The sequence below is a fragment of the Arachis ipaensis genome, chromosome B8 (assembly GCF_059453495.1).
Source record: "Arachis ipaensis isolate K30076 ecotype BB chromosome B8, ASM5945349v1, whole genome shotgun sequence".
NCBI classification, from domain to species: Eukaryota; Viridiplantae; Streptophyta; class Magnoliopsida; order Fabales; family Fabaceae; genus Arachis; species Arachis ipaensis.
The window spans coordinates 123,776,018-123,800,059 of record NC_142443.1 but is presented as its reverse complement, the minus strand read 5'-3'; the positions used below and the strand labels follow the sequence as shown (position 1 = coordinate 123,800,059).

The 24,042-nt window shown below is 36.8% G+C and overlaps 3 protein-coding genes across 5 annotated transcripts; 2 read left to right on the top strand and 1 right to left on the bottom strand.

Moving 5' to 3' along the window:
• Positions 1-269: 269 nt before the first annotated feature.
• On the top strand, positions 270-10,739 carry LOC107611403 (uncharacterized). The gene is made up of 5 exons (XM_088497217.1): positions 270-402; positions 8,856-8,962; positions 9,070-9,247; positions 9,638-10,016; positions 10,287-10,739. Exons 4-5 carry the CDS (start codon positions 9,791-9,793, stop codon positions 10,448-10,450), a joined length of 390 nt encoding a protein of 129 aa, XP_088353343.1. The 5' UTR covers positions 270-402; positions 8,856-8,962; positions 9,070-9,247; positions 9,638-9,790; the 3' UTR covers positions 10,451-10,739.
• On the bottom strand, positions 10,157-17,066 carry LOC107612887 (FKBP12-interacting protein of 37 kDa). 3 transcript variants are annotated; one of them, XM_016314661.3, is made up of 15 exons: positions 16,597-16,981; positions 15,245-15,273; positions 15,110-15,149; positions 14,936-15,003; positions 14,222-14,289; positions 14,075-14,111; positions 13,675-13,762; positions 13,464-13,528; positions 13,284-13,361; positions 12,610-12,657; positions 12,292-12,345; positions 11,593-11,754; positions 11,329-11,398; positions 10,944-10,999; positions 10,157-10,669 (listed from the first exon to the last, which is right to left on the bottom strand). In XM_016314661.3, the coding sequence occupies exons 2-15, from the start codon at positions 15,269-15,271 to the stop codon at positions 10,505-10,507; spliced, it is 1,026 nt and encodes a 341-aa protein (XP_016170147.1). In that variant the 5' UTR covers positions 15,272-15,273; positions 16,597-16,981; the 3' UTR covers positions 10,157-10,504. The 3 variants fall into 3 exon arrangements, with proteins under 3 accessions (XP_016170147.1, XP_088353342.1, XP_020965372.1); XM_088497216.1 differs by having other exon boundaries at positions 10,505-10,669; positions 16,590-17,066; XM_021109713.2 differs by having other exon boundaries at positions 10,505-10,669; positions 16,604-17,038.
• A 1,652-nt stretch (positions 17,067-18,718) lies between these two features.
• On the top strand, positions 18,719-22,860 carry LOC107612888 (uncharacterized). Its single transcript, XM_016314663.3, has 3 exons — positions 18,719-18,988; positions 19,969-20,280; positions 22,536-22,860. Exons 1-3 carry the CDS (start codon positions 18,855-18,857, stop codon positions 22,588-22,590), a joined length of 501 nt encoding a protein of 166 aa, XP_016170149.1. The 5' UTR covers positions 18,719-18,854; the 3' UTR covers positions 22,591-22,860.
• The last annotated feature ends 1,182 nt before the right edge of the window (positions 22,861-24,042 follow it).

The following is a 24,042-nucleotide window of genomic DNA, read 5'->3' as shown; positions in this document are numbered from 1 at the left end:
AGAGAAGACTACAACAGATTGTTGGTGCAAGAGGAGTTTTTTTTATACTAGAAATTTAAGTAACATTTATTCTGAAGTATTGAGATAGAGAGTGAGAGATTGACTATCATATTTGATTAAAATTAAAATTTCAGTCTTTTTAATACCTCCAACAAATAAGGATACATGAAATTAAATTTTTTAAAGATAAAAAAAAAAATTTAAATAATAATTTTTGTTTAAAATACCCTCGTTCCAAATTGTTAATTTCAAATTTACCCCTTTTGCAAAATCAGATTAGGACACATATATCATCTTCTCAGAGGAAAAGCTTCCAAGCATCGACAGGTGGAGCAGCTGTCCCATCGCCGTCGCCAGGACCACCTCTTCCTTCTCGTCGCCGTTGCAGCCACCGTAAATTAGGTGAGTCACCGTCGCACTTTAAAGTTCGTAACAATTTTCTCGCATCATCAGTTTCCTTATCCTTCCTTTTACGAATCCCATGCTCCTCTTTGCGTTCTGACACTTTTCTCTGCCTCCTTCATTTTTCCCTTTTGATATTTCGTTTCTATGAATTTTTTGGATTTAGCCGTACTTTGAAGATTTTCTCTTCAAATTTGCATCGTACTTGCTTGAGTTAGTGAGTTTAGATATTTAAATTGTGCTTTCTGAATTTGATTACTTTAATTATGTAGTGTCTGCTTAAGTGTCAAATTTGATTAATTCTTGATAATCATCATATCTGAGCTGAGGTTTGCTCTGGAAACAATATATGATGATGGTCGAAAGCAGGTTCTGCAGTAGCCAACAACAAGGGGTTACTGCCGTGTGCCACATTACATTTGCACTTCAGTTATTTTAACCAATTGACAATTGATTTCTATTACTCTTTGAGCATCGACGTTACGTGTTTCAAGCATGTAGTGGTAATGAATGAGTGACGACAGTTAACTAAGTAGATGTATTTGTAATAGATCTCGTGAATTCTGTGAGCACTCCAACTATTGAAAACCCTACTCCGCCACCATCAGAATGGTATGTACCTTCAAGAAACTTATTCCATTGAAATGATTATTGATACGGAACGTAATCCAGGATAAGATGGAAGATTAAAGAAAGGGACTCCTCTACCTCAATTTGATTTCCTAATGCAACAGTTAAGGGAATCACTCGACCTCACCTGTTCACACCCAAGTTTCTCAAAGAAACTCAAAGAAAATTTCATTCATTAAAATTAAGAAAAAAAATGGCTACCAGGTTTTAGAGGGTTTTTATACCTCTTAAATTTAAATCCCTAACTCATAAGTTCACTAGAATAAAATATGGGTCAAATCATAATTGGGTCTAAAACAAATAAATAACAAAAATAAAATAAACATAGAATAAATTCTAAGAAAGTGATGTCTCTTTTAATTCATCTTGACTAATAAGAGTCTTCAATGCATCTTGTAAAATAGTAAGACGTGTGGCTTTTGATAATCGTTAATCATTGTCTTACCCAATTCTTGATGCATCTCCTGAACACATGATTTAGTCATGTTTGCAAAACCTTCTTTTATTCTCTTAGTGAGGTAATGACCAAATCAGTACCCGAAAGATTCAAACGCTGACATTTTGGTACCTCACTATTGTTATTGACAAAATGGTTCTTAAAAGGTTTTAAAATTTGACAAGCGTACCCACGAGTTCATCGGAGCACATTTCCGGCAAGCACAGTGCTGATGTGGCCACCGTGTTTTGGTGACTTGGCAAACCACCCCCAAAGTTCCCTCCCCTTCCCTCTCCCTCCCTGTCGCAGCCCCCATCCCCAACGCACACTTCTCCCTAATCGCAGTCCCCGCCGCATCACAAGCCCCTCCCCAACGTACACTTTTTTTTCCTCCCTCAACACCACCATTCACAGCAACAATAACTTTAACATCAACAGCAACAACAACCTCCACCACTCTCTCTCTCTCTCTCCACCACTCCCCCTTTTCCAACGCACACTTCCCTCTCCCTCCTTCAACACCACCATTCACAGCAACAACAACCTCAACATCATCAGAGTTGCCCAAAATCATGAATTGTCCCAAATTTTTAGGTTAAATTATCATTCAAAAAGATTAATCACAATAAAACTCAAAAATAAATTCATATACAATAATCAAAATAAAATAAAATAAAACTTAATACAGACACCACCAAAGTAAGAATAGAAGAAGAACACCAGACACAGAGGGGGCAGGATACGATAGAGCCAAGATGGAACCCAGACAGAGGAGGCATGGCAACGACTGGGGGCTAGCAACAAGCAGATACAAGTAGTGAAGGCGACAGCGGTGAAAGCGTGCAGACAACGCAATGCTACGAAGGAGACACTGACGGACGCAGAAGACCCGACGACGAGATGGCGACAGTGCAGTGTCGATGACATTGGCCATGTAAGACTGAGAAGGTTGAGCTCTACTGCTGTTTTGGGGAGAGTGAGTTGAGAGTGTGAGACACTGTGTTGGGAAGGAGATTAGAATTCAAAGAGGAAAGGGAAGGGGATTAGGGTTTAGAAAGGGTGATTTTGGACTGAGGAGGGGGGAAGTGCGTTGGAGATGGGGAATTAGGGTTAGAGAGGGGGAGGGAAGAATTAGGGTTGGGGAGGGGGGAGAATGCATTCAGGAAGGGAAAGGGGGGAGTGCGTTGGGGAGGGGGAAGGAGAAGGAGAAGAATTAGGGTTAGAGAGGGGGAGGGAAGGATTAGGGTTGGGGAGGGGGGGAGAATGCATTCAGGAATGGGAAGGGGGAGTGTGTTGGGGAGGGGGAAGGAGAAGGAGAAGAATTAGGGTTGGGGGGTATTTGCCATGTCATCAAAATGCAGTGGCCATGTCAGCATTGTGCTTGCTGGAAACGTGCTCCGGTGAACTCGTGGATACGCTTGTCAAATTTTAAAATCTTTTAAGGACCATTTTGTCAATAACAATAGTGAGGTACCAAAATGTCAGCGTTTGAATCTTTCGGGTACTGATTTGGTCATTACCTCTTCTCTTAGTTGTTGTTCTTATAATTGGACCAATTGGCATATGACAGTTTTCGGTTTGTCCCATAAGGCTCATATCATTCCCTCCCTCCTGAAAAAGATTCGTCCTCGAATCTGCATCACAAGCAAAAGGAGATAGGTAAGAGACATTAAAAGTAACTGATACATTATACTCATCTGGAAGGTCAATCTTGTAAGCATTGTTATTGACCCTTTCGAGCACTTCAAATGGACCATCACCCCTAGGGTCTAACTTGGATTTTCTTTGAGTAGAAAATCTCTCTTTTCTCAAATGAATCCATACTTAGTCACCAGGTTCAAAGATAAGTTGTCTTCGACCTTTATTCACCCGTTGGGCAATCAACTTATTTTTCAGTTCAAGCGATTCACGTGCTTTCAAGTGCATTGTTTTAACCTTTTCAGCTTTACCTTCTGCATCCAAGCTAACAATATCACTCAAAGGCAAAGGTAATAAATCCAAAATAGTTAAAGGATTAAAACCATAAACAAGTTCAAAAGGAGAAAATTCAGTAGAAGAATGAGTAGTTCTATTATAAGCAAACTCAATAAAAGGTAAACAATCTTTCCAAGTTTTCAAATTCTTACCAACAACAGCACGTAATAAGGTTCCTAATGTTCTAATTACTACTTCAGTTTGACCATCAGTTTGAGGATGACAAGTAGTAGAGTATAATAATTTTGTGCCTAATTTACCCCATAAAACTTTTCAAAAATGACTCAAAAATTTGACATCACGATCAGAAACAATAGTTTGGGGAACACCATGCAAACGCACAGCCTCTCTAAAGAACAGATCAGCAATATTTGTTGCATCATCAGTTTTATGGCATGCAATAAAATGAGCCATTTTACTAAATCTGTCTACCACAACAAAAATGCTATCTCGACCTTTTTTTGTTCAAGGCAAACCAAGAACAAAATCCATAGAAATATCAACCCACGGATGCATAGGAACAGGTAAAGGGGCATACAAACCATGTGGTAAAGACTTAGATTTAGCCTGTTTACATGCAACACACTTAGCACAAAATTTTGCAACATCTCGACGCATGCGGGGCCAGTAAAAATGTTCAGATAACACCTTCAATGTCTTATGCACACCAAAATGACCCATCAAACCCCCATTATGTGATTCAAGAACAAGTAAGTCCCTTATAGAACAAGTAGGCACACAAATTCTATTACCACGAAATAGAAAACTTTCATGTCTATAAAATTTGTTAAATGCACTATGTTCACAAGAGGCATAAATAGCAGAAAAGTCAGAATCAGTGACATACAACTCCTTTAAAAACTCAAAGCCCAATAACTTAGAGGTAAGTGTAGTAATCAAAGCATACCTCCGAGATAAAGCATCAGCAACGACATTATCTTTACCTTGTTTAAAGGCAATAACATAGGGAAGTGTTTCAATAAATTCCACCCATTTAGCATGTCTTTTATCAAGCTCACTTTGTCCTTTTAAGTGCTTCAAAGATTCATGATCCATGTGAATCACAAACTCCTTAGGTAAGAGGTAGTGTTGCCAAACCTCTAAAGCCCGAACCAACGCATATAATTCTTTGTCATATGTTGAATATTTACGCTGAGCTAAATTCAACTTTTCACTGAAGAAGGCAATAGCTCGTTTTTTCTGCATTAAAACAGCACTTATACCAATCCCAGAAGCATCACATTCAATCTCAAAGGTTTTATCAAAGTTAGGTAAAACAAGAATAGGAGCAGAACACAAACAGTCTTTTAGGGTATGAAATGCAATGTCTTATTCCCTTTCCCATTTAAATCCAACATCCTTTTTTATGACCTCTATGAAAGGCGCAGCAATGGTAGAAAAATTTTTTACAAATCTTCTATAAAACCCAACTAACCCATGAAAACTTCGTACCTCAGAAGCATTCTTAGGCGTTGGCCATTCACGAATAGCCTTTATCTTTTCCTCATCAACTTCAATTCCACTCGCACTCACAACAAAACCAAGAGATATAACTCAATCAATACAAAAAGTGCACTTTTTAAGATTAGCATATAATTTCTCTTTTCGAAGCACTTCCAAAACAGTTGAAACATGTGACAAGTGGTCATCCAAACAAGTGCTATAAATGAGAATATCACCAAAATAAACAACAACAAATTTACCCAAAAAGTCTCGCAAAACATGGTTCATCAGACGCATACAAGTACTAGGGGCATTAGTTAACCCAAAAGGCATTACTAACCACTCATATAATCCATGTTTTGTTTTAAATGCAGTTTTTTATTCATCCCCTGGGTTCATTCTAATTTGATGATACCCACTTTTTAAATCAATTTTAGTGAATATGCATGCACCATATAACTCATCAAGCATGTCATCTAACCTAGGGATAGGATAACGATACTTTACCGTAATTTTATTGACTGCACAACAATCCACACACATTCGTCAAGTACCATCCTTCTTTGGAACCAACAAAACTGGTATAGCACATGGACTCATACTCTCCCGGATGTGACCTTTGGCTAATAACTCCTCCACTTGTCTTTGAAGTTCCTTTGTCTCTTCAGGATTACTCCTATAGGCTGGTCTATTAGGAATGCTAGCACCAGGAATAAAATCAATTTGGTGCTCAATCCCACGTAATGGAGGCAAACCACGTGGTACGTCAGTAGGGAAGACATCGGCAAATGCCTGCAACAAAGAGACAAAACTATTTGGCAAATTTGGGTTAAGGTCAGTGTCAGAGAATAAAATATCCCTAAATCGAACCATAAACAAAGCTTTCTTGCCTATTAAAGCACTCTTTAAATCTCTCTCTTTTGCAAAGAAACACAATTTGCTCTCAACTTTCTCAATTTTTTTTTGTATTTGTACTACTCTCATGACATGGACTCTTTTCTTTCTTTTCACTCACCTTTGGGCCTTTTGCTATATTCTTTTCTCTCATAGCCTCTTTTCTCTCAGATTTTTTTGTGATCTCACATCCCATGTTCCCCTTGGTATCTTGTTGAAGCTTCAACTGGTCAAGGTAAACCTTCTTAGGTGATAAAGGAGCAAGAGTGATCTTGCGACCATTAAAATCAAAGGAGAATCAATTTGTATAACCATCATGAAATGCTCGACGGTCGAACTGCCAAGGTCGCCACAATAATAAATGACAAGCTTGCATTGGCACCACATCACACAATGCCTCATCAACATACTTGCCAACAGAGAAGGCAATTGTCACCTGTTTGTCAACCTTGATCTCTCCACTGTCATTCAACCACTGCAACGTATATGGTTTAGGATATCGAACACATGACAAACCCAATTTCTCCACCATAAGTGTACTAGTCACATTAGTCCAACTCCCGCCATCAATAATTAGACTACACACTTTTCCACCCACCAAGCATCTAGTGTGAAAAAGATTGTGACGTTGCTCTAGACTTTCTTCTTTCACCTGCAAGTTCAAAGCACGTCTAACAACAAGAGATTCACCATGGACTGCATACTCAACATCACCATCAGAACAATCCTCCAAAGATGGCATGCTATTATGATCAGAGTCATCACCATGATCAGAATCAGACACAATATCATCTCCTCTAATAACCATCAATCTCCTATTTGGGCAATCACTAGCATAATGACCCATACCATGACACTTGAAGCATTTAATATCTCGATGTCTAGAAGTAGCAGAAGAAGAGTTAGAATTACCTTTCTTCTTCGTAGCATCAAGCAATGCATTGGATTCAACACCCTTAGTCTTTGTTGTGTCAGCACTACGAGACTCCCACTTTGGATTAGCATGCGATAATCCTCTTGGTGCTCTTCTTTGTTGTTGCCTCTCCACCTTCATTGCCATACTGACCAAATCCTCTATCTCCACATAATGATGTAACTCCACCACATCAGTAATTGCTCTATTCAAACCACCCACAAATCGTGCCATAGTAACCTCAGTGTCCTCTTCTATGTTGGCAGTAATCATAAGCATTTCCATTTTCTTATGGTAGTCTTCAACGGACTTGGAGCCTTGAGTCAGTCGATGTAACTTCTGATGCACTTCCCTGTAGTAGTACGAAGGCACAAATCGTTTCTTCATGAGGCGCTTCATAAGATCCCAAGACTCTATAGGGTGATCATCATTCCGCCGTCGTGTCTTCACTAGTTCATCCCACCAAAGCAAGGCATAGTCAGAGAATGCAACTGCTGCCAAACGAACCTTCTTTGCCTCAGAATAATTATGACAAACAAAAATTCTTTCCACCTTACGTTCCCACTCCAAATAAACTTCAGGATCATTTCTCCCTTTGAATGGTGGTATTTGCATCTTGATGGCGTTGATATTGCTATCTTGACTTTTATGTTGAGGTGTTATAACCCCATCAGAGTCATCATCAGAAGGTACATGATTCTGACGCCGATTCCGGAAAGGTCCTTGTTTAGCAATCTTGGATAGTGTCTGTGTCACCTCTTGCTTCCATGCTTCCAATTCAGTCAAGCGATTAGTTAAGTGTTGAATGGCCCTTTGCATCAACTCCATGTCAACTAAAGTATCTTTGGAATGAGCTGCCATAACAATGAACCTATAACAAAAATATTATAAAAGGACCTCACAATCACTCGCTCACGTGTTTCACTCAAAGATGGACACTCGTGTTTATTCTCAAAATTGGCTTTTACCCTCTATTGAACCTACCACTCTTGCCTTTTACCACTCTTGAATCTCTTTGACTGTTGCACTTTAGAAATCAAATAAAAATAAAAGATAGAGAAAATCCGACGCAACGATAAGAGGAAAAGATGGACAGAATAATAAAAGGGACAAAGACTTTGTTTTTTTTTTAAAGAACACAATGCTTCTCCTTTTTTTTTTTTTGCTTGAGTGCTGCTGTGTAAACTTCAAAGTATGTACTCTCAAGTATGTACTCTTTTTTTTTGGGTACTCAAGGTGTGTTGGCAAAAGAAAATTTACTAATAATAAGAAGAAATTTCAAAGTGCGTACTCTTTTTTTTTTTTACTAATAATGAGAAGAATAATAATAAAATAATAAAAAGGAAGGACGAAAAGAATAACGATGAACACAAAGGTAGCAAGGAAAGAAAATAACCCTAGGGAAAGGAATTAAAAGCCAATCAACAAGAAAAGAATAAGACGTAAGGATAAAGTGACTATGCGTGGCTGAAATTTTTTTTTTTTAAATTTATGTAGAACACAGAAAGGGTGAACGTAGACTAATGAAAATTAATCTAATATCTGAAATCTGATACCAAATGATACGGAACGTAACCCAAGATAAGATGGAAGATTAAAGAAAGGACTCCTCTACCTCAATTTGATTTCCTGATGCAACAGTTAAGTTAAGGGCCTCACCTGTTCACACCCAAGTTTTTCAAAGAAACTCAAAGAAAATTTCATTCATTAAAATTAAGAAAAAAATGGCTACCAGGTTTTAGAGGGTTTTTATACCTCAAATTTAAATCTCTAACTCATAAGTTCACTAGAATAAAATATGGGCCAAATCATAATTGGGCCTAAAACAAACAAATAACAAAAATAAAATAAACATAGAATAAATTCTAAGAAAGTGATGTCTCTTTTAATTCATCTTGACTAATGAGAGTCTTCAATGCATCTTGTAAAATAGTAAGACGTGTGTCTTTTGATAATCGTTAATTATTGTCTTGCCCAATTCTTGATGCATCTCCTGAACACATGATTTAGCCATGTTTGCAAAACTTTCTTTTATTCTCTTAGTTGTTACTCTTGTAATTGGACCAATTGGCATATGACAGTTCTCAGTTTGTCCTATAGGGCTCATATCAATTATACATTCAAAATTATCCCTTGGACGTTATTCATCTTGCTACTGTACAGGTTAGAGGACACGCTTATTGATCTTTACTTGTCTGGCTACAAGACAGAGAATAGCACAGCTGATACAATGACAGTGCCCTTGGAAAGAGATGATGGATCTGCTGATGGTTTGTCATATACCCCCTTGACGTTTTTAACTTAGAAAAATGTAGAACTACCCTGCTTCTAAATGATCTGTTTCCTGAATGTATGGTTAATGACAATACTTGTGAAGTGGGTGACAAGTGGATCCCAGGGCCAGTAGATGCAAATGGCATAGTTGATAAAACTGCTGTTGATGAAGGTATGGCTTACAGCGATACTTATGAACTGGAAGAGGGTGAGTGGATCCCAGATGCCGAGGACTTAAATCAGTTAAAATGGCACAGTTGATGCAAGTACCACAGATGAAGGTATGTTACAGATGTGTGCTTGTAAGCTTGATATTATATTGACAGAGTTCAACAACATATATCGTATTTTATGATATAGTAATTTACTAGGTTTGATATTTCCTCTATTCTCTTTACACCTAGAAGTAATTTGTAGAAAGATCATTATGTTGTGCACTGAGTATACTGTAAGTTAGTAACTGTAAATTGCTTATTTCCGTGAAAAATCAAATAACCTAACATTAGCTTGTTTCCTTGTTTTGTTTTCAGCAAATCTAGTTTGCTTTGAGTGTTCTATCAAGTGTTTTTCATTCTCTGCATGAATTCACAGCTGAATTTTTATCACATGGTTGGAACTTGGAATTACTTGCCTCTTTTTGTTCATATGCCTAATGCTGAATGCTGTTGTAGGTATCCTATCAGACGAAGAGAAATGGCGAGCTCAATATGGTCAAGTCATTGAATCAGAAACAGATCTGGTTTCGGAGTTTCCAGTTGTGGACATGTGGGATTGGGAAATGGTTAAAGGGTATTAATGTCTATCTATAAAAACTATGGCAGCAAATGAGATGTAAATACAGAGATAGGGTTGCTGAAAGAAGAAACTTGCATGGCGGTTTTGGCGTGGGCTATGGACAGAAGAATTCCGAGGGCAGTTATATTGAGACGCCATCGTCACCCGGTGCTAGCTGTACACAAGAAGCTGCATCAGAGGCCTTGGAGATGTCATTTGGATTTGGAAGTTATGCTAGAAAACTACTCAAAATTCAAAAACATGGGTTGAAAGCAGGTATGTTCTTACCGTCTACAAATGTTTTTAACTTACTGATGGCATTTATTTGTTTTGGATTAAGCCATTCACGATTCACCTAACATGCGCAACATTATTTCATGCTTACATTAAACAGGTTAGTTTTGTGATTGCAAGAGTAATCAGAATCACATTTTATAAAATAATGGTGTGGGTTATCAACTTATCATATAATATCTTTAGAATTTAGGGTTTGAGATTTGTCTACTGAAGTAACGTTATATGCTTACATCTAACAATAATGCACAGGGAGAAGGGCTTGGCAGTTCGACCAAGGGCCTGTTGGAACCCTGTTCAACCAGTTGGAAACATTGAAAGTGCAGGCTTGGGATGGCCTCGTCGAAACTGATAAAGATATTGCTCACTTGCCAATGCACTATTTTTCTGCTTATCATTCTATAGAGCGAGTATAGAGCTAAATATCGGAAAAAAAATGAACGTCTGCTGCAAACTTGGTGACAGATATACTAGTTGGCAGCTTCCTTAGGTACTTCCGGTTTATCACTCTCAATAAATTTTTCTGCTGCATCCGATCTCCCATCTTCCATCATCAAATTCTTTTGTTGGAGCTTTTGTTTCAGTTTTTGAATCTCCTGATCCTTATCTTGTAATTTTTCCTGCAATATTACAACCTGAGCAAAACAAATCCACTTAGTCTCCGCCTAAAATATCCTGGAGCTATTAATTTAAAACAATCAACCATGGAAGAAACTTGTGTCTATCTCTCGACATAACATGAATACACGATCATATGTTCAAAACAAAAATAAGAACATCCAAGTCCCTCATGAACAATAATTCTCATCAATTTTGACAAATAAGATGAAGCATGAAGCATTTTATAACTAGGCATGCATAGCAATCCTTTAAAAATAACAACAAAAAAGGAGGGAGGGAGAAGTTAACCGTTTGATTGGATCTTTCCACATCATTTGTCAGTCCTTGCATATGTTTCTGCAACCCTGTAGTCATCAGTGTGAAGGATTAACGCTACGTTAATTTCCAGTGTGAGATTATATATATAAGTAATCGAATACATAAATATTTTTCTCTCAGAAGATCCATTTTTAGACAAGAGGAACGTAAGGCAACCTCTTCCATCCGCAACAATTTCTAGCATAGATAATACATTTTTTATGATTAATTCTGCCATCACACATATCATTGTTGATTCCATATCTCAATATGTTAAGAAGGAAATTAAGATTACCAATGTACCTAGAAAAGCTAATACATGAGTCAAAGGATCCAAAAGCCAAAATATAATGAAATGGAATATCATTCAACAAACCTTCAAACTGGCTTCTGATTTGTGCATTCTGGGACTTCTGCAATGCAACTTTCATGGCTAATTCATGAATCTGCACAGGAAGAAAACAGAAGGGGAAAAGATGATAACATGACAATCAATGCATCAAAACAAAGAATACCGATTACCGAGTTTTATATTTATGTGAATACATGCAAGTGTAACATTAGTTCTAGTGCTAACACAGTACATCTATGGAGAGAAAATGGTGACAACAATATGCATAAAGCGGTGAGAGAGCAGCACCTTTCCCTCAGAAGCATGATTCCCAACCTCCTCATTTTCTTCCTGCAGAGTTCTACATTTAGCCATCAGCATCTTCCCCATCTTGCTTTGAGTAGTAAAGCTTACTGCATTTATGTTATCTTGCAACTCCTTCACTTTTTTCTCCTTTTCCTCTACTAAATTCTATCATCAGATGAGAACAGTTGAGAACATGTTAGGTAAAAACAAAAAAAAATATATAACCACTAATTGACATTATTACAAGGAGATATACATATAATTGGAATTGAGGACATGTGACGACTATGAATACACTAAAAAATATTAGAAGACTCTTGCCTATTCTAATATGCCACCTTAAAATCTTATTTTTATACTTTAAATCCATCCTCCACAAAAGAATTATTCACATACCCTAAAATATAACACCTGTCTATATTCTTCCATCTCAATTTTTCAAAAGTCTCTTAAGTTCTCTAGTGAAAAGGGGACGCAATTTCCGCTAACCATTAACACTGTTAATCATGGAGATAAGATGTTTTTTTACACTAAATCCTCTTGGCGCAACACATGGTGTGACATACATTTTGACCACCTCCATGTGCAAGTCACCAACAAAGTAAAAGATAGACCAAAGTTAATTCAATACAAGTCAGCATCGAGCTGCATATAGCCAAACTTCATTATACAGTAGTCAATATCTAATTAGAAGTAACAAACCTTTAAACGCGTGAACTCTTCATGAATAGCTGGATCTAGTAACAACCTTCTTGCCTGAAAATTATATTCACAAGATATCAAGGCACAAAGGACAAGCTTGCACAGATTTAGTTTAGTGAAGTAATATCCTAAAATCTTAACCTAGGCAAGTCATTAAGGCCAAGGTACATGTCACTATTCAAGTAAATGAATCAAAGTAAAAGCTGAAAAATAGCACACTAGTGTATTCCAGTTTTTTTAAGGAGCAACACAGCTTTTTTGCACAGGGAAAAGTGTATATCTAGAGTGTCACACTTAACATCCATGTTATAACCATACCTGCATTGAAGGTGGCTTGAGTTGTGCTTTTAGATCCCGCACAGCAGACTGAGTTTATAAACAGCAATAAAATAGTTAATTTGATCATGATAACAATAAGAGGAATAAATAAATAATAATAGAATAAAAAGCATATCTGGCTTTTTCGAGCTTGATCACAAGGTGTTGTAAGATTATACGATTCACAGGGCATCGTGATAGTTTCATCTTCATATCAATAACAACTATTAATAAAGTAAATGGCACTTTCTTATAAACTACTAAATGAAAACCCCACACTAAAGATAATTTATTGGGTGTACCCTATCTAGTACTTAATTAATGAAGAGAATAAAATGAAAAGTTTCAATCGGAAAGTCCACTGTGTTAAGGATAAATAATACCTAGCCACAATATCTAAAAGAATACACTATCTTCTCTGAAATTAGGTTATTTGACAATTCACATCCCTATATTTTGTAAAATGCCACTCTTTCAAACTACTTTCATATTTAACATTTGTAAATAGCTAACGAAATACAACTTGACTAGCATTGAAGAGTGGGTAAATTTGTTAGTGTTCTTAAAAGGGTGGAAATAAATTTTACTCAGGTGGTCAAAGTTGATGTCAGAAAGAAATGTAATTGCACATATACAGACATGCTATAGAAAAAATCTTATTTTGAGCATGATACCTTCAACTCTGCGATCTCTTGTTCTCGTTTTGCCAATGTTACAATGAACGCAGCTTCCTTTTTCTTTGCCTTTTCAAGCTGATAACAATAGATATATGTCAATGGTCAATGAAAATTGATAATTAATCAATGGATAGTGAACTACATCAACAGAAAAAAAGGGCAGATTAGATTCTAAACCTGCTCTCTTAAAGACTCTTCTGAGGATTTCAGGGCCTGAAGATAATCAAGCAACATTTTGGGCTCTGGAAAGAACAAACGTTAACTAATAGTTAATGGATAAATTTATAACAAAAAAATAAAGCAATTGTGTATAAAGAACTAAAACTTGAACAATTAAAATGCAGGTGTATATCACAATTAACATGCCAAAGACAAGGAGCAAACTAACCAGGAGTGCCACCAGCAGGTACACAAGGCTCATTTTGAATTGAAGAATGCCAACTTTGAATCTCAGATTTAGCAGCCTCAAGTTCATTCTGGAAAATTCACTGATCAAGTCAATGATTTATTTTTTAAACAATTAACTATGAAGAGTAGGCTGCAACAATACTTCGTCCACATGGTTACAATACAATAGTTATAAATGAAGCCTTGCCATTGAGAACCAATCATGAATTCATCTCTTAAATTACATGAATTGTAACTAAAGTCCACTTTTAACATGATGACAGATAGTAAATAAATAAAATAGTAAAAAAACAGAATAATAAATATTTAGACAATAACGTGTGCACAAGAAAGATAATGGTAACAGAGGGGGCAAATTCCAATAATGGAAGAAAACGTACTTGGCACGTTGCAAGTGTATCCTTACAGTTCTGAAGGCTGTCAATAACAAGATTCGAAAGAAAGGAAAAAGAAGGGTTAGGCACAAATAATTTACTGCAATCCTGGCAGTGTACAATGTCTAACACAAGCTGTATACTATGAGCTACCTCTCACGAAGTGACACGATCATTCCTGTTGTTACACCAGAAGCAACCTCATCGGTTTTTGATTTGGTCTGCATTACAATTTGCAGTTAGAATTTGTGTTTTAGTATTTTTCATTTGCAAGTAAGCATATAACTAGTGAGCCATCTTAAACACATCAACACACTTCACCTATGCTAACTTCCCTTACTCACCAATCAATACAATAGCAAATAAAAATCACAATCATCCCCATAACACTATACTACCCCGATTTTCATTGCGAGAAAACACAGCAATGTTTCTCAAGCTACCTCATTCCTCAAAGCCAATACTTACTCCACAACTATAATTCAGCTCTGCAAAAGAGAAAAACAACAACTAGTCCTATCCCCATTAGCTGGGGCCATACTTCATGAACCAAGCAATACCATTGTATAGAGTCATGGACAACATATATCTCACACAAGCCCTAAAAATCTAAGCTCCTTCTCAATAGTTTCATTCATCCATAAATTTCCTACGTCTTCCTCTATTACTATGGCCTATTTGCATACCCTCATTTGGATTCCATAAGCTTAATATCTCAGATCACGGTGCCAATAATAAATTCTAATAAACTATAAGGAAATAACACTGCACCATAGCTATCTATCACCTCTAGCTTTTAGCCTAGTGGTAAATGCTAGCATTGCAAAACAAATTCAATTCATGGATACAGTGTGAACGTTAGAGTACCTTCTTAGGCGCAAAAGGATCATTATCATAATCTTCATCGTCGTAATCCGGCAAAGGCCTCTTATTACCTATATTACACAAACGACGATAAAAATCCACCAAACACATCTTAAAATTCCGATAACGAACACCGTTACCTAAACCGAAAACAAAACTAAACAAACAAAAAGAAACCTGAATGCCTTGCAGGGAATCCGCCTCCGAAATCAAAATCCTGTGGAATTCAGAAGAATTGAGAGCGATTGAAAGGAAAACGCAAGAGAGAGAGAGAGAGAGGGAGGGAGGGAGGGAGGGAGAGAGAATACTCACATCGTCAAAATGCGCAGGAGAAGCCATAACTGCAGAAACAAAACCCTATAAATTACGATTCTGAGAGAAATTGAATGGGAGCTGAGCTGAACGGAGCTGAACTAGTTTTGGTTATACCGTGTGTTTTCACTTTTACTACCGAGTACGGAGTACCAATCTAAAAACATGAGAAAGTACCTATGAAAGTTTCCAATTACAATTTTTACCAAAGAAAAACCCAAAAATAAAAACACATTTTGTTGTTTCACCATTATATTATCTCAGAGAGGCTGAGCAATCGATACAGTTGGGAACCAAAGTTGAGTTCCAAATAAAAAAATGGGTCAAAAAATGCAACTTAACCATTTTTAATCCTAAGCTTCCCTGTATTTCCTATCATGGTCACCAACCCAAAAAATATCAACCATTTGACAAAGAATTCATAGTTTAGTAACAGTTTTCCATTAGCATCTATATTGGGCCTGGTAACAAGATAAATTCACAGCTTAGATATTCTGAACACATGAAAATACATGAATTGTGTAGATCATATGACCAATATGATTTCTTTCTTGATTTTTTGTAAAGTGGGTTCTGTTATCCCTTTCTCCATTTTCTTTTCTCTTCATCTTAATAAAATTCTTCTCTCATGAAAAAGAAATAGATAAAAATAAAAATCTCTAAATGGATGAGCAATGAGCAGTGACAGAGTCATCAATCCTCAATTTAATTAACAAGATTAACAAGATTTTCAAGTTAAGCAATGAGCAACGACAAAGTCATCAATCATCATCAATCACAGGTTCACAAGAACCCACGGAGTTGCGAGAACCGGACCAGTCATTGAACCGGTTAAGTAACGGGTTCAATGATTCAATGGGTTGAACCAGTTTAATTAAATACATAATAAAATTATTAAAAAATTAACTCCCCAATATGTGAATTCCTGCGAGTCAATCAAGTCACTCTCCAAAACATCCAAAATATGTATCCAACTTAAGAATTATAAGCATAATTCAACCAAATCATATGAAGCCATATAGTAAATTCAATGCAGAATTGTGGCAATGTTTCTATTTTGAATCAATAACAGCAAAACAACAATTCACCAAAACAAATACAACATATTGGATTTAAAAATCAATCTCAGCAGAATTAATTCAATATCAACGGACTGAATTCAAATAAAAATTCAAAACATTAATATCTCAAAATTCAGCAGAATCATCAATAATACATCATATGCATGTTCAGAATAAATTTCAAATTTCAGAGGGATAGAGTCAGGGAGATAGAATCAGGCAGAGTTAGAGACTGAGACTTGAGACATGAGAGGGTTGAAGGCTTGAAGCAGAGAAGAAGAGACTTGACACCTGAGACCTGAGAGGGTTGAAGCAGAGACAAAAGACTCCACGCGAAGAAAGAGAAGCAACGACGGAGAAACAACGACGGCGAGACACGGTGCGGAGCAGAGAAGCAGAAACGACGCCGGCAAGGAGGGTAGAAGCAGAAACGACGAGGAGGGGAGAAGCAGAAACGACGCACGGGGAGGAGGGGAAAAGCAGCGACGACCCACGGCGAGGAGCAGAGAAGCGGCGACGACCCACGGCGAGGAGCAGCGACAGAGAGAGCTCGGACAGAGAGGGCGACAGAGAGAGAGAATGGAGAGAAGGGTTCGGTGATGAGTTTGAGCTCTGAAGTGGGATGGTGGGTAGTGGCTGTTCTTCGAAGAGAAGAGAGGATTATGGGTGGTGGCTGGAATTCGAATTCGAATTGGCCGATTAGGGTTTTCTGATGGGGGGGAGAGAGAGAGAAAGAGAGGGTGTTATGCGCTGGGTTTTCTTTTTCTTTTTTTTCAAAAAACGGCGCCGTTTTGACTTGGAGGAATGAACCGGCCCAAAATAGCGGTCCGGTCATCTGTTACTGGTTAATTATCGGTTTGGTCGGTTTTTTATCAGTTTTTTGCAAAATAATTTTAGAAGCCAACCGGACCGGTCAGGAAATCGATTCTCGATTAACCTGGTTGAACCGACCGATCCAGTTCTCAGAAAATTGATAATTACTCAACCCAGCAATTACAAAGCAGCACCAAACATTAAAAAACATTCCAAAACAGTAACCAGAAATGACACTAAACCCTCGGAGTTTGTTGTTCTTCTTACGCTATTATTTCGTCAATTGCATCCTTAATCTCATCACTACCCTCTTTATTAAAACTTACTTTCTTTTTATTAGTTTTATTTTTTGAATCTCTTTCAATAAACCTTCTATTTGTTTTTCTACGTCATAAAGGACCTTAGAACACTTCTTAGTATCTCCCCCTATCTTCAATTCTTCGCCAAATATTTTTTCATTTATTAATTCCCCCTCCCCAAAAGTACTCAGACAAAATAAGCATTGATAATGCGATTTTTCATTTATATTTTGTAAAGCAACATATCTCCAAGCAGGATCAGTTTTTTCCCGAACATTAGAAGTTTGTGATTGACTATCATTAGATCTAGGAGGAAGAGAAGGTTCATTCGAAGCCGAATTATTCTCAGTATTATTATTCTTAGGTAGTTCTTGGTTGGTACTGTCATCCATATCTAAAAACTACCAGCAATCCAATAATATAATCCAATTACAATATCAAAGCAACCCATTCCAACCTAATAATCTCAACAAACAACATCCAAAATTATCTAAAATTATTCAACAATTATTTAATTATTCAATTATTCAATTATTAATCAATTATATAACAATTAATCAATGCCTCAACAGCAAAATTTAGCACCCAACAACTAATCAATTATCAATGCTTCAACAATTAATCATGTTTCAAGCAATCAATAGCAAGATTTAGAACCAACAATTAATCAATGCTTCAATAATTATTATTACAAAAAACAAAATTTATACTTAGGATTAGAAGCTGAAAGCCTGAAAAAATATAGAGCTGACAGTGACAGTGGCTGGCAAGAGACAACATAGTGGCTAAAAGGATGGAAGGGTCGAACAAAGCTGGCGCTGGCGGAAAGACACTGCACGACAGAAAGTGGCGCTGACAGTGACTACAATTTTCGAAGATCAAACCGAGCTGACTTCGCAACGGAATGTGGCTGCGCGAACAGAGCTGACTGACATTAGTTCCACGGAAGTAGCGACTGCGGTGGTGGCTGGACGGAAGTTACACCGGAAGCTTGAGGTGAGTGTTGCTTCTGCCCGTTAGTGGAAAATGAGAGTAGAGACTGGAGACTAAAGACATAAGAAGTGAGAGTGAAGACTCCAGAGGAGAGGAGTGAGTGGGTGACTAAAGTTCCTTTTCAGCATTTCAAAACAGCATTTTTGCCAAATTTCAAAAACTCACCGAATTATAGTTTGGTTTGACCGATCAGTTTTTCACCGGTTCGACGGTCCAACTCCAATTTGTAAATCTCACGATTTTGCCTTCTGTCCAAACCGTGTTTGCCAGCGGTTTCCGGTTCGAACTTTCATAACATTGGTAAACAGGCCACGAATGACCCAACGCGAGAATCACAGCCACCGTTTTGTCTCAATTACGTAAATGCCTTAAGTGGCAGAAGGCGGTAGAACAACTGAGCTTTCGACGCCGGCAGTAGCAGAGACTAGAAGAGGTCACTGCAAAATGTCGCTGGTCGATTACGCTTCTTCTTCAGACGACGACGTTGAGGAACCCACCGAACAAGAACGTAAAGAAGATCAGAAACCCCATCTTTCTCAAAACGATGCACCGGCGGCGCCACCTCCTCAACGCAACCCGTAATTTCGGTCTTCTTCCCTTCTTTTTGAACTCAGCATTTGATTGATGTAGCTTTATTATTTTTTAATTTTTTCTTATGGTAGTTTTATATTCTTTTACTTCGAGAGTGACAGGGAGATGAATTTCTGAATTATCATTCACCGTCATGCGTTACATTCGTATTTCCAAGTGCTATTAGGCTGAGTCCGAGAGAGAAATGTAACGAATACAGAAACTTGGTTGTGGAGTTGAAACGGAGGCACAATTTTTTTCTTGCTTAGGAGTCACAAAATTTCTCTATTTCTGTATTTCCTAATACCTAGAATAGAAAATTTCCTTCTCAGTTCCTCTGACTATATACAAGGAAAGAGAAAAGAGGGTGTGTGGTTGATGATTACCAAGCATAAACTATAATGCCAAGGGGAGTGTTCAGAGATTGAGGCAGAGGGAGTATGTGTAGTTTAGAAATAAGAAGCTGCTGTTAAGAAACTTCGAAAAATGGACAATCTGGTAGGAAAAAGGGTTTTTGGATTCTTTTCACTCTCTTATCTCTTTCTAACTCAGTTTCCTCAAACTGGTATATGAGTAGATTTTTTGGAGAGGTCTTTAGCTTTGCACTTGGTTCGAGTTTAGCTAGAATTCATGGTGGTTTATGGCTTTGTTAACTTATCATAAAATTATTTTCGTATGCTCGCCGAAGCTGTTCTTCTGTGTCTTTTTCAACTACCTGTCTTCTATAGATGTTAGATTTTGGTATTCAGATTGCCCTCTACTTTTCATATGTTTATGTTTTTTTTAAACCCTTTTGCTCTAATTTTATATGATGATTTCCTTTGGGTGAATTACAAAGAAGGAAGATTTTGGCAAAAAGAATTTCAATTTTAAGGCAATTGAGCGGTTATGTAGTTTTCAACTCATCATTGTAGCAACCAGAAACAATTCACCTGTATTGATGAACATTGTTCTCGTCAATAATTAATTGTGCAATTTTGAATTGTAGGAATAAATCTGGATCTACATCTGATCAGCAGCCAGAAAAATTATCACATTCATCTTCACCTTTGGTGGAGAAACTGCCAGATGCTTCACTTCTCCTGAATTCACCTGCAGCCTCAACTAATCTGATGAATGCTAGCAACCACTCCTCTCGAGTTGCTGCTGCTCTAGCTGAAAATGCTTCACGTAAGCGAGACTCTAATGGAATGGCCTCCTCTGCTGTTCGCAGCAAAGTTCCCCGAGGAAACATGGTTCATACTAGGAATGTTCCAGATACTTCAAGTGGTATGCTGGTTCCACCTCAGATTAGTGGAAGGTTAGCACTTAGCAGTGACATGTTATCGTGTTTTTTGATAATCCCTCCTTGATGATTTTTCGATCCTTTGTTGCTAACTTTTTCTTGAAGTTATGCTGATTTATTTGTCCTTTTTTATATCTTATTGAAAACAAATAGTTGATCCCGAATGAATGAAGGTTCACATTGAGTCATTTTTAGACTGAAATTTTAAACCTAGATGAGGTTAAGAATTCGTCTATACAAAAGAAAAAAACAACTAAAAGAGTTATCTACAAATCATTGTTTTTCAATCTTTCAACAGGAGCTTTATAGAACATAGATGCCAAATCTCTTGTCTTATCCTATAAAACTTTTGTCAAAAAATTTGTCATTGAGCATGCTAGAATTGCACATAAAGGAAATACTCCAAGGGTTTCATATATGCCACAATGAATTTGTCCCACACACACATCAGGGTACTTGCAAATAGGTTGTCAAGCTAGAAAGAGTTGTATTTGAGGAATGAGTTAGGAAGTGGGAAAAATGATTTACGAATAAAACTACCAGAGGATTCAAGAAACTGTAACCTTTTGTCAGGTCTAGAAGATAAAGAGATTTATCATGGAGCGCTAAGAGTATCGTAAGTTAACAGGATTCATATCATATAGGTAATAGAAGAAGTGGAAATCCCATGAGAAAGTAAGAATCGTGAGTGTTGTAAAAGGTCTGAATTGTGGATTTGCAAGGAGATAGTTGATACCCTTTACCCTCATAAGTTGCAAAAGCAACATGCAGCTGTTGCTTCTTCTTCCTTTAATTCCTTTCTTTCATTTGATTTTGGAAATGCAATCAACAAATTGTAGGTTCCTATTAATCAGTTTGTTATTCTTCAAGTTTACGTTGATATATTGATTTATTCAATGTCTTGTTAAACAGCCCAGTGTGTTTTGTCATTTGGTTCTGTTCACGTTCAATTTAGATATTTGCACACATTAGTTAGCTTAAATGATATGCTAATTAGTATTACTAATATAATATGGGTCTGGTGTGTTTTCTCAAAGGGAGTGAACAAGACAAGGTTGAAGGTAGTTTGGTGGAGGAGGAAGAGGAGTGATAAGGAGGTGAGAATAGGGGTAGGTTAACCATTATATTTTAAAAAAAAAATTCAAATGGACTACATATATCTTTTTTCACAAAAGTCATTTTCTACACTCCATTACTTTGACTCTATTAGCATTCGCCATGTAATTAGGACAAATTTCAATGGAGGTAACTGAAATTTATCCTAGTTAAAATTGGTATATTTCAACACTCTTTTGAAATTACTGTTCTATTCCTAGGTTTCTGTTTTAAAATAATTCGACCATGTACAATAAACTAGGACTTACAGAAGGGTTTAGGTTTACGGAGTTTTTGAGGACGTGGTTTGATCTTACGACAATTCAGTTGCAAATGGTTTAATATAAGGATTTAAATAGGATCCGAGGGGATTCTCACTTCTAATTTGCAATTTGTGCTCCGGATGACATTGTTTCGTTCTTAGACGAGAATACAAAGGGCTTTCGCAGTCCCCTCTCTTTTCTTAAGCTAATTGTATCCTGAACAAAAAGTACAAACAGAGAACGAGCTACACAACCCCCCCCCCCCCCTTTCCCTCTTCCCAAAATATCGTAGACACAGCCAGACCCCCCAACCCAAAGAAAGGGTTAAGGGGGGAATCAAGGACAAAAGCAGGCAACACAAAACAGTACTGCTCCTTAGATACATGAAAGAACTTAAAACCTTTTGGCTGTCCATGATTTATCTTTGAAGTTCCTTTTCTACTTACTTTCTGCTATCTGTATTTGTCGATAAAGCCAGTGTTGCCTCCTCTTCAGACAGCTTTTCCAACTTTATCCTGCATGAAGTCAGAAAGTGACCGCGGATCATGCAATGCATCCGCATCATCACATGGTCAAAGAGAAATTGTCTCCTCATTGAGTTCTTTGATAACACAGCTGGGTAGAAATTCGTTTTCAGAACAAGCATTAAAAGAGTTATCCAATTTCCCTTTGCTTGAGTTGTTTTTCCCACCTTTTGTCATAAATAAATCTATGGTTCATAAGGAGATTTATTGGTATTGCTAACTTAAATTTGAGTCTTTGGTGAGTTAAATTATTTATCTAGAGCCTATTCCTACAACCAAGCTGTATATTTATCTGCAAGTTTTAGATAATCCAGAAGCTGCAAATGTCTCTATTTCTTCAATTTAAATATTTACTGATATTCATGAATTTCTCATTTTATATTTCCAGGAAAAATGTCGTCACAGAAGACTTGAGCAAGCTATTTGTCAAAAAACACAGTTGACACTAATCATGATAAAAAGCTCAGTGGTTGGAATTTATGGGGAGAAACTAGTACCTGAAGAAGTGGTGGACTTCACTAACTGGTGTTTGCTTCTCTGAAGAATGTGTATTATTATGAGTATAAGAGTATTATTATGAATAGCCTTTGAAGTTTGTTTATTTCCTTAGGTTTGAACTGTACCAAACAAATCACAAATGTGTTAAGATTTTTGCATATTTGATATAGGATATATAATGATATAATGATATATGATGCTTTGTTATAACATAAGCATTCAAAAGGTGTTCAAGCCATCGACATTATCATGTTTCGGCCGACAACGATTTCCACTGCTTTTCTAAATTTCTTTTTTTATATAGTTATTTAAGTTAAAGCTGAATAAGAGTAGCATGCCATACCATAATAGCAAGTTAAGTTAGTGATCGTGTTAGTAAGATTAAGTTATTATAACCTAGAGAGGAGGGATAAGTCACGTAAATAAAATAATAAATTCCTATAGTAGTTTCTTATATTTACCGTTTTTTATCAATTTGGTTCCTATTTCAATTGCACTATAATGATTTCTGAGATTGAGTTTCAGATATTATAATAATCTCTGAAAGCAAATATAGTGATGATTTGGCACTTTTTTGTCACGCTGAACTAGTGTGAAACAACGTTATCGTTTGACACCCAAAAAAAGTCAAAACGACACCTTTAGAACTAATTGTTTCTTCGTCATACAGAATTTTTCCATTATCGGAAATACTCGCAACACATTTTTGAGAATTTGATTTTTCTAAAGTTTTCTCTATACTCTTTTTGTTTCGACATTTTTTTTAAGTGCTCTCATGCCACAATTGTAGCATTTGAATTGCTCTTTCTTTGTGACTTGGTCTACTTTGGTTTTCACTGGAACAATATTTCATTGGTTTCTCTCTCGTCAGTCAACAGTGTCTTTGCTTGCTTTGAGCTCTCCAATTTATCTTCCTTTATTCTTGCGCCTAAATTTTTTTTTCAAGAATTGTAGCAGCCATATTATGAGAAGAAAGATAATAAAAAAATTATTAGTTAAATTGATGATGAGTTGATTATATGAATCTGGTATACTTCGAATTAGAAGCTCTATACGTTCATTTTCTGCTATTTTGTAATCCAATTATTAGAGTTAGAAACATAGTGTATTTAACTTGTTGATGTGATCCATTACTGATGTGGATTTTCTCATTCGAAGGATATAAAGTCATCCCTTCAAGAATATCTTGTTGTGAAGTAACTTAGCTTCATATGATTAGGAGTAACAAGTAACAACACTACTTAAACTTGTGATACCCGACCCGTCATACCCAGTTAGGATCGATAATTACCCGATCCGGTATGGGACAAGTTTTTAGCGACGCGTGGTTGGGTTTTTGGAATACCCACCCCTACCCATCCCGGTATATATATGTAAAAAACATAACAAAATAATTA

Excerpts from the sequence above, each read along its gene's own strand:
- LOC107611403 (XM_088497217.1), top strand. The coding sequence starts at position 9,791 with ATGAGATGTAAATACAGAGATAGGGTTGCTGAAAGAAGAAACTTGCAT. Across the intron at positions 10,017-10,286 it reads AAAACATGGGTTGAAAGCAG|GGAGAAGGGCTTGGCAGTTC; the intron begins GTATGTTCTTAC and ends AATAATGCACAG.
- LOC107612888 (XM_016314663.3), top strand. The coding sequence starts at position 18,855 with ATGTCGCTGGTCGATTACGCTTCTTCTTCAGACGACGACGTTGAGGAA. Across the intron at positions 18,989-19,968 it reads CCACCTCCTCAACGCAACCC|GAATAAATCTGGATCTACAT; the intron begins GTAATTTCGGTC and ends TTTGAATTGTAG. Across the intron at positions 20,281-22,535 it reads CCACCTCAGATTAGTGGAAG|GAAAAATGTCGTCACAGAAG; the intron begins GTTAGCACTTAG and ends TTATATTTCCAG.
- LOC107612887 (XM_088497216.1), bottom strand. The coding sequence starts at position 15,271 with ATGGCTTCTCCTGCGCATTTTGACGAT. Across the intron at positions 13,362-13,463 it reads AAGAGTCTTTAAGAGAGCAG|CTTGAAAAGGCAAAGAAAAA; the intron begins GTTTAGAATCTA and ends TATTGTTATCAG. Across the intron at positions 11,755-12,291 it reads AAGAGTTCACGCGTTTAAAG|AATTTAGTAGAGGAAAAGGA; the intron begins GTTTGTTACTTC and ends ATCTGATGATAG.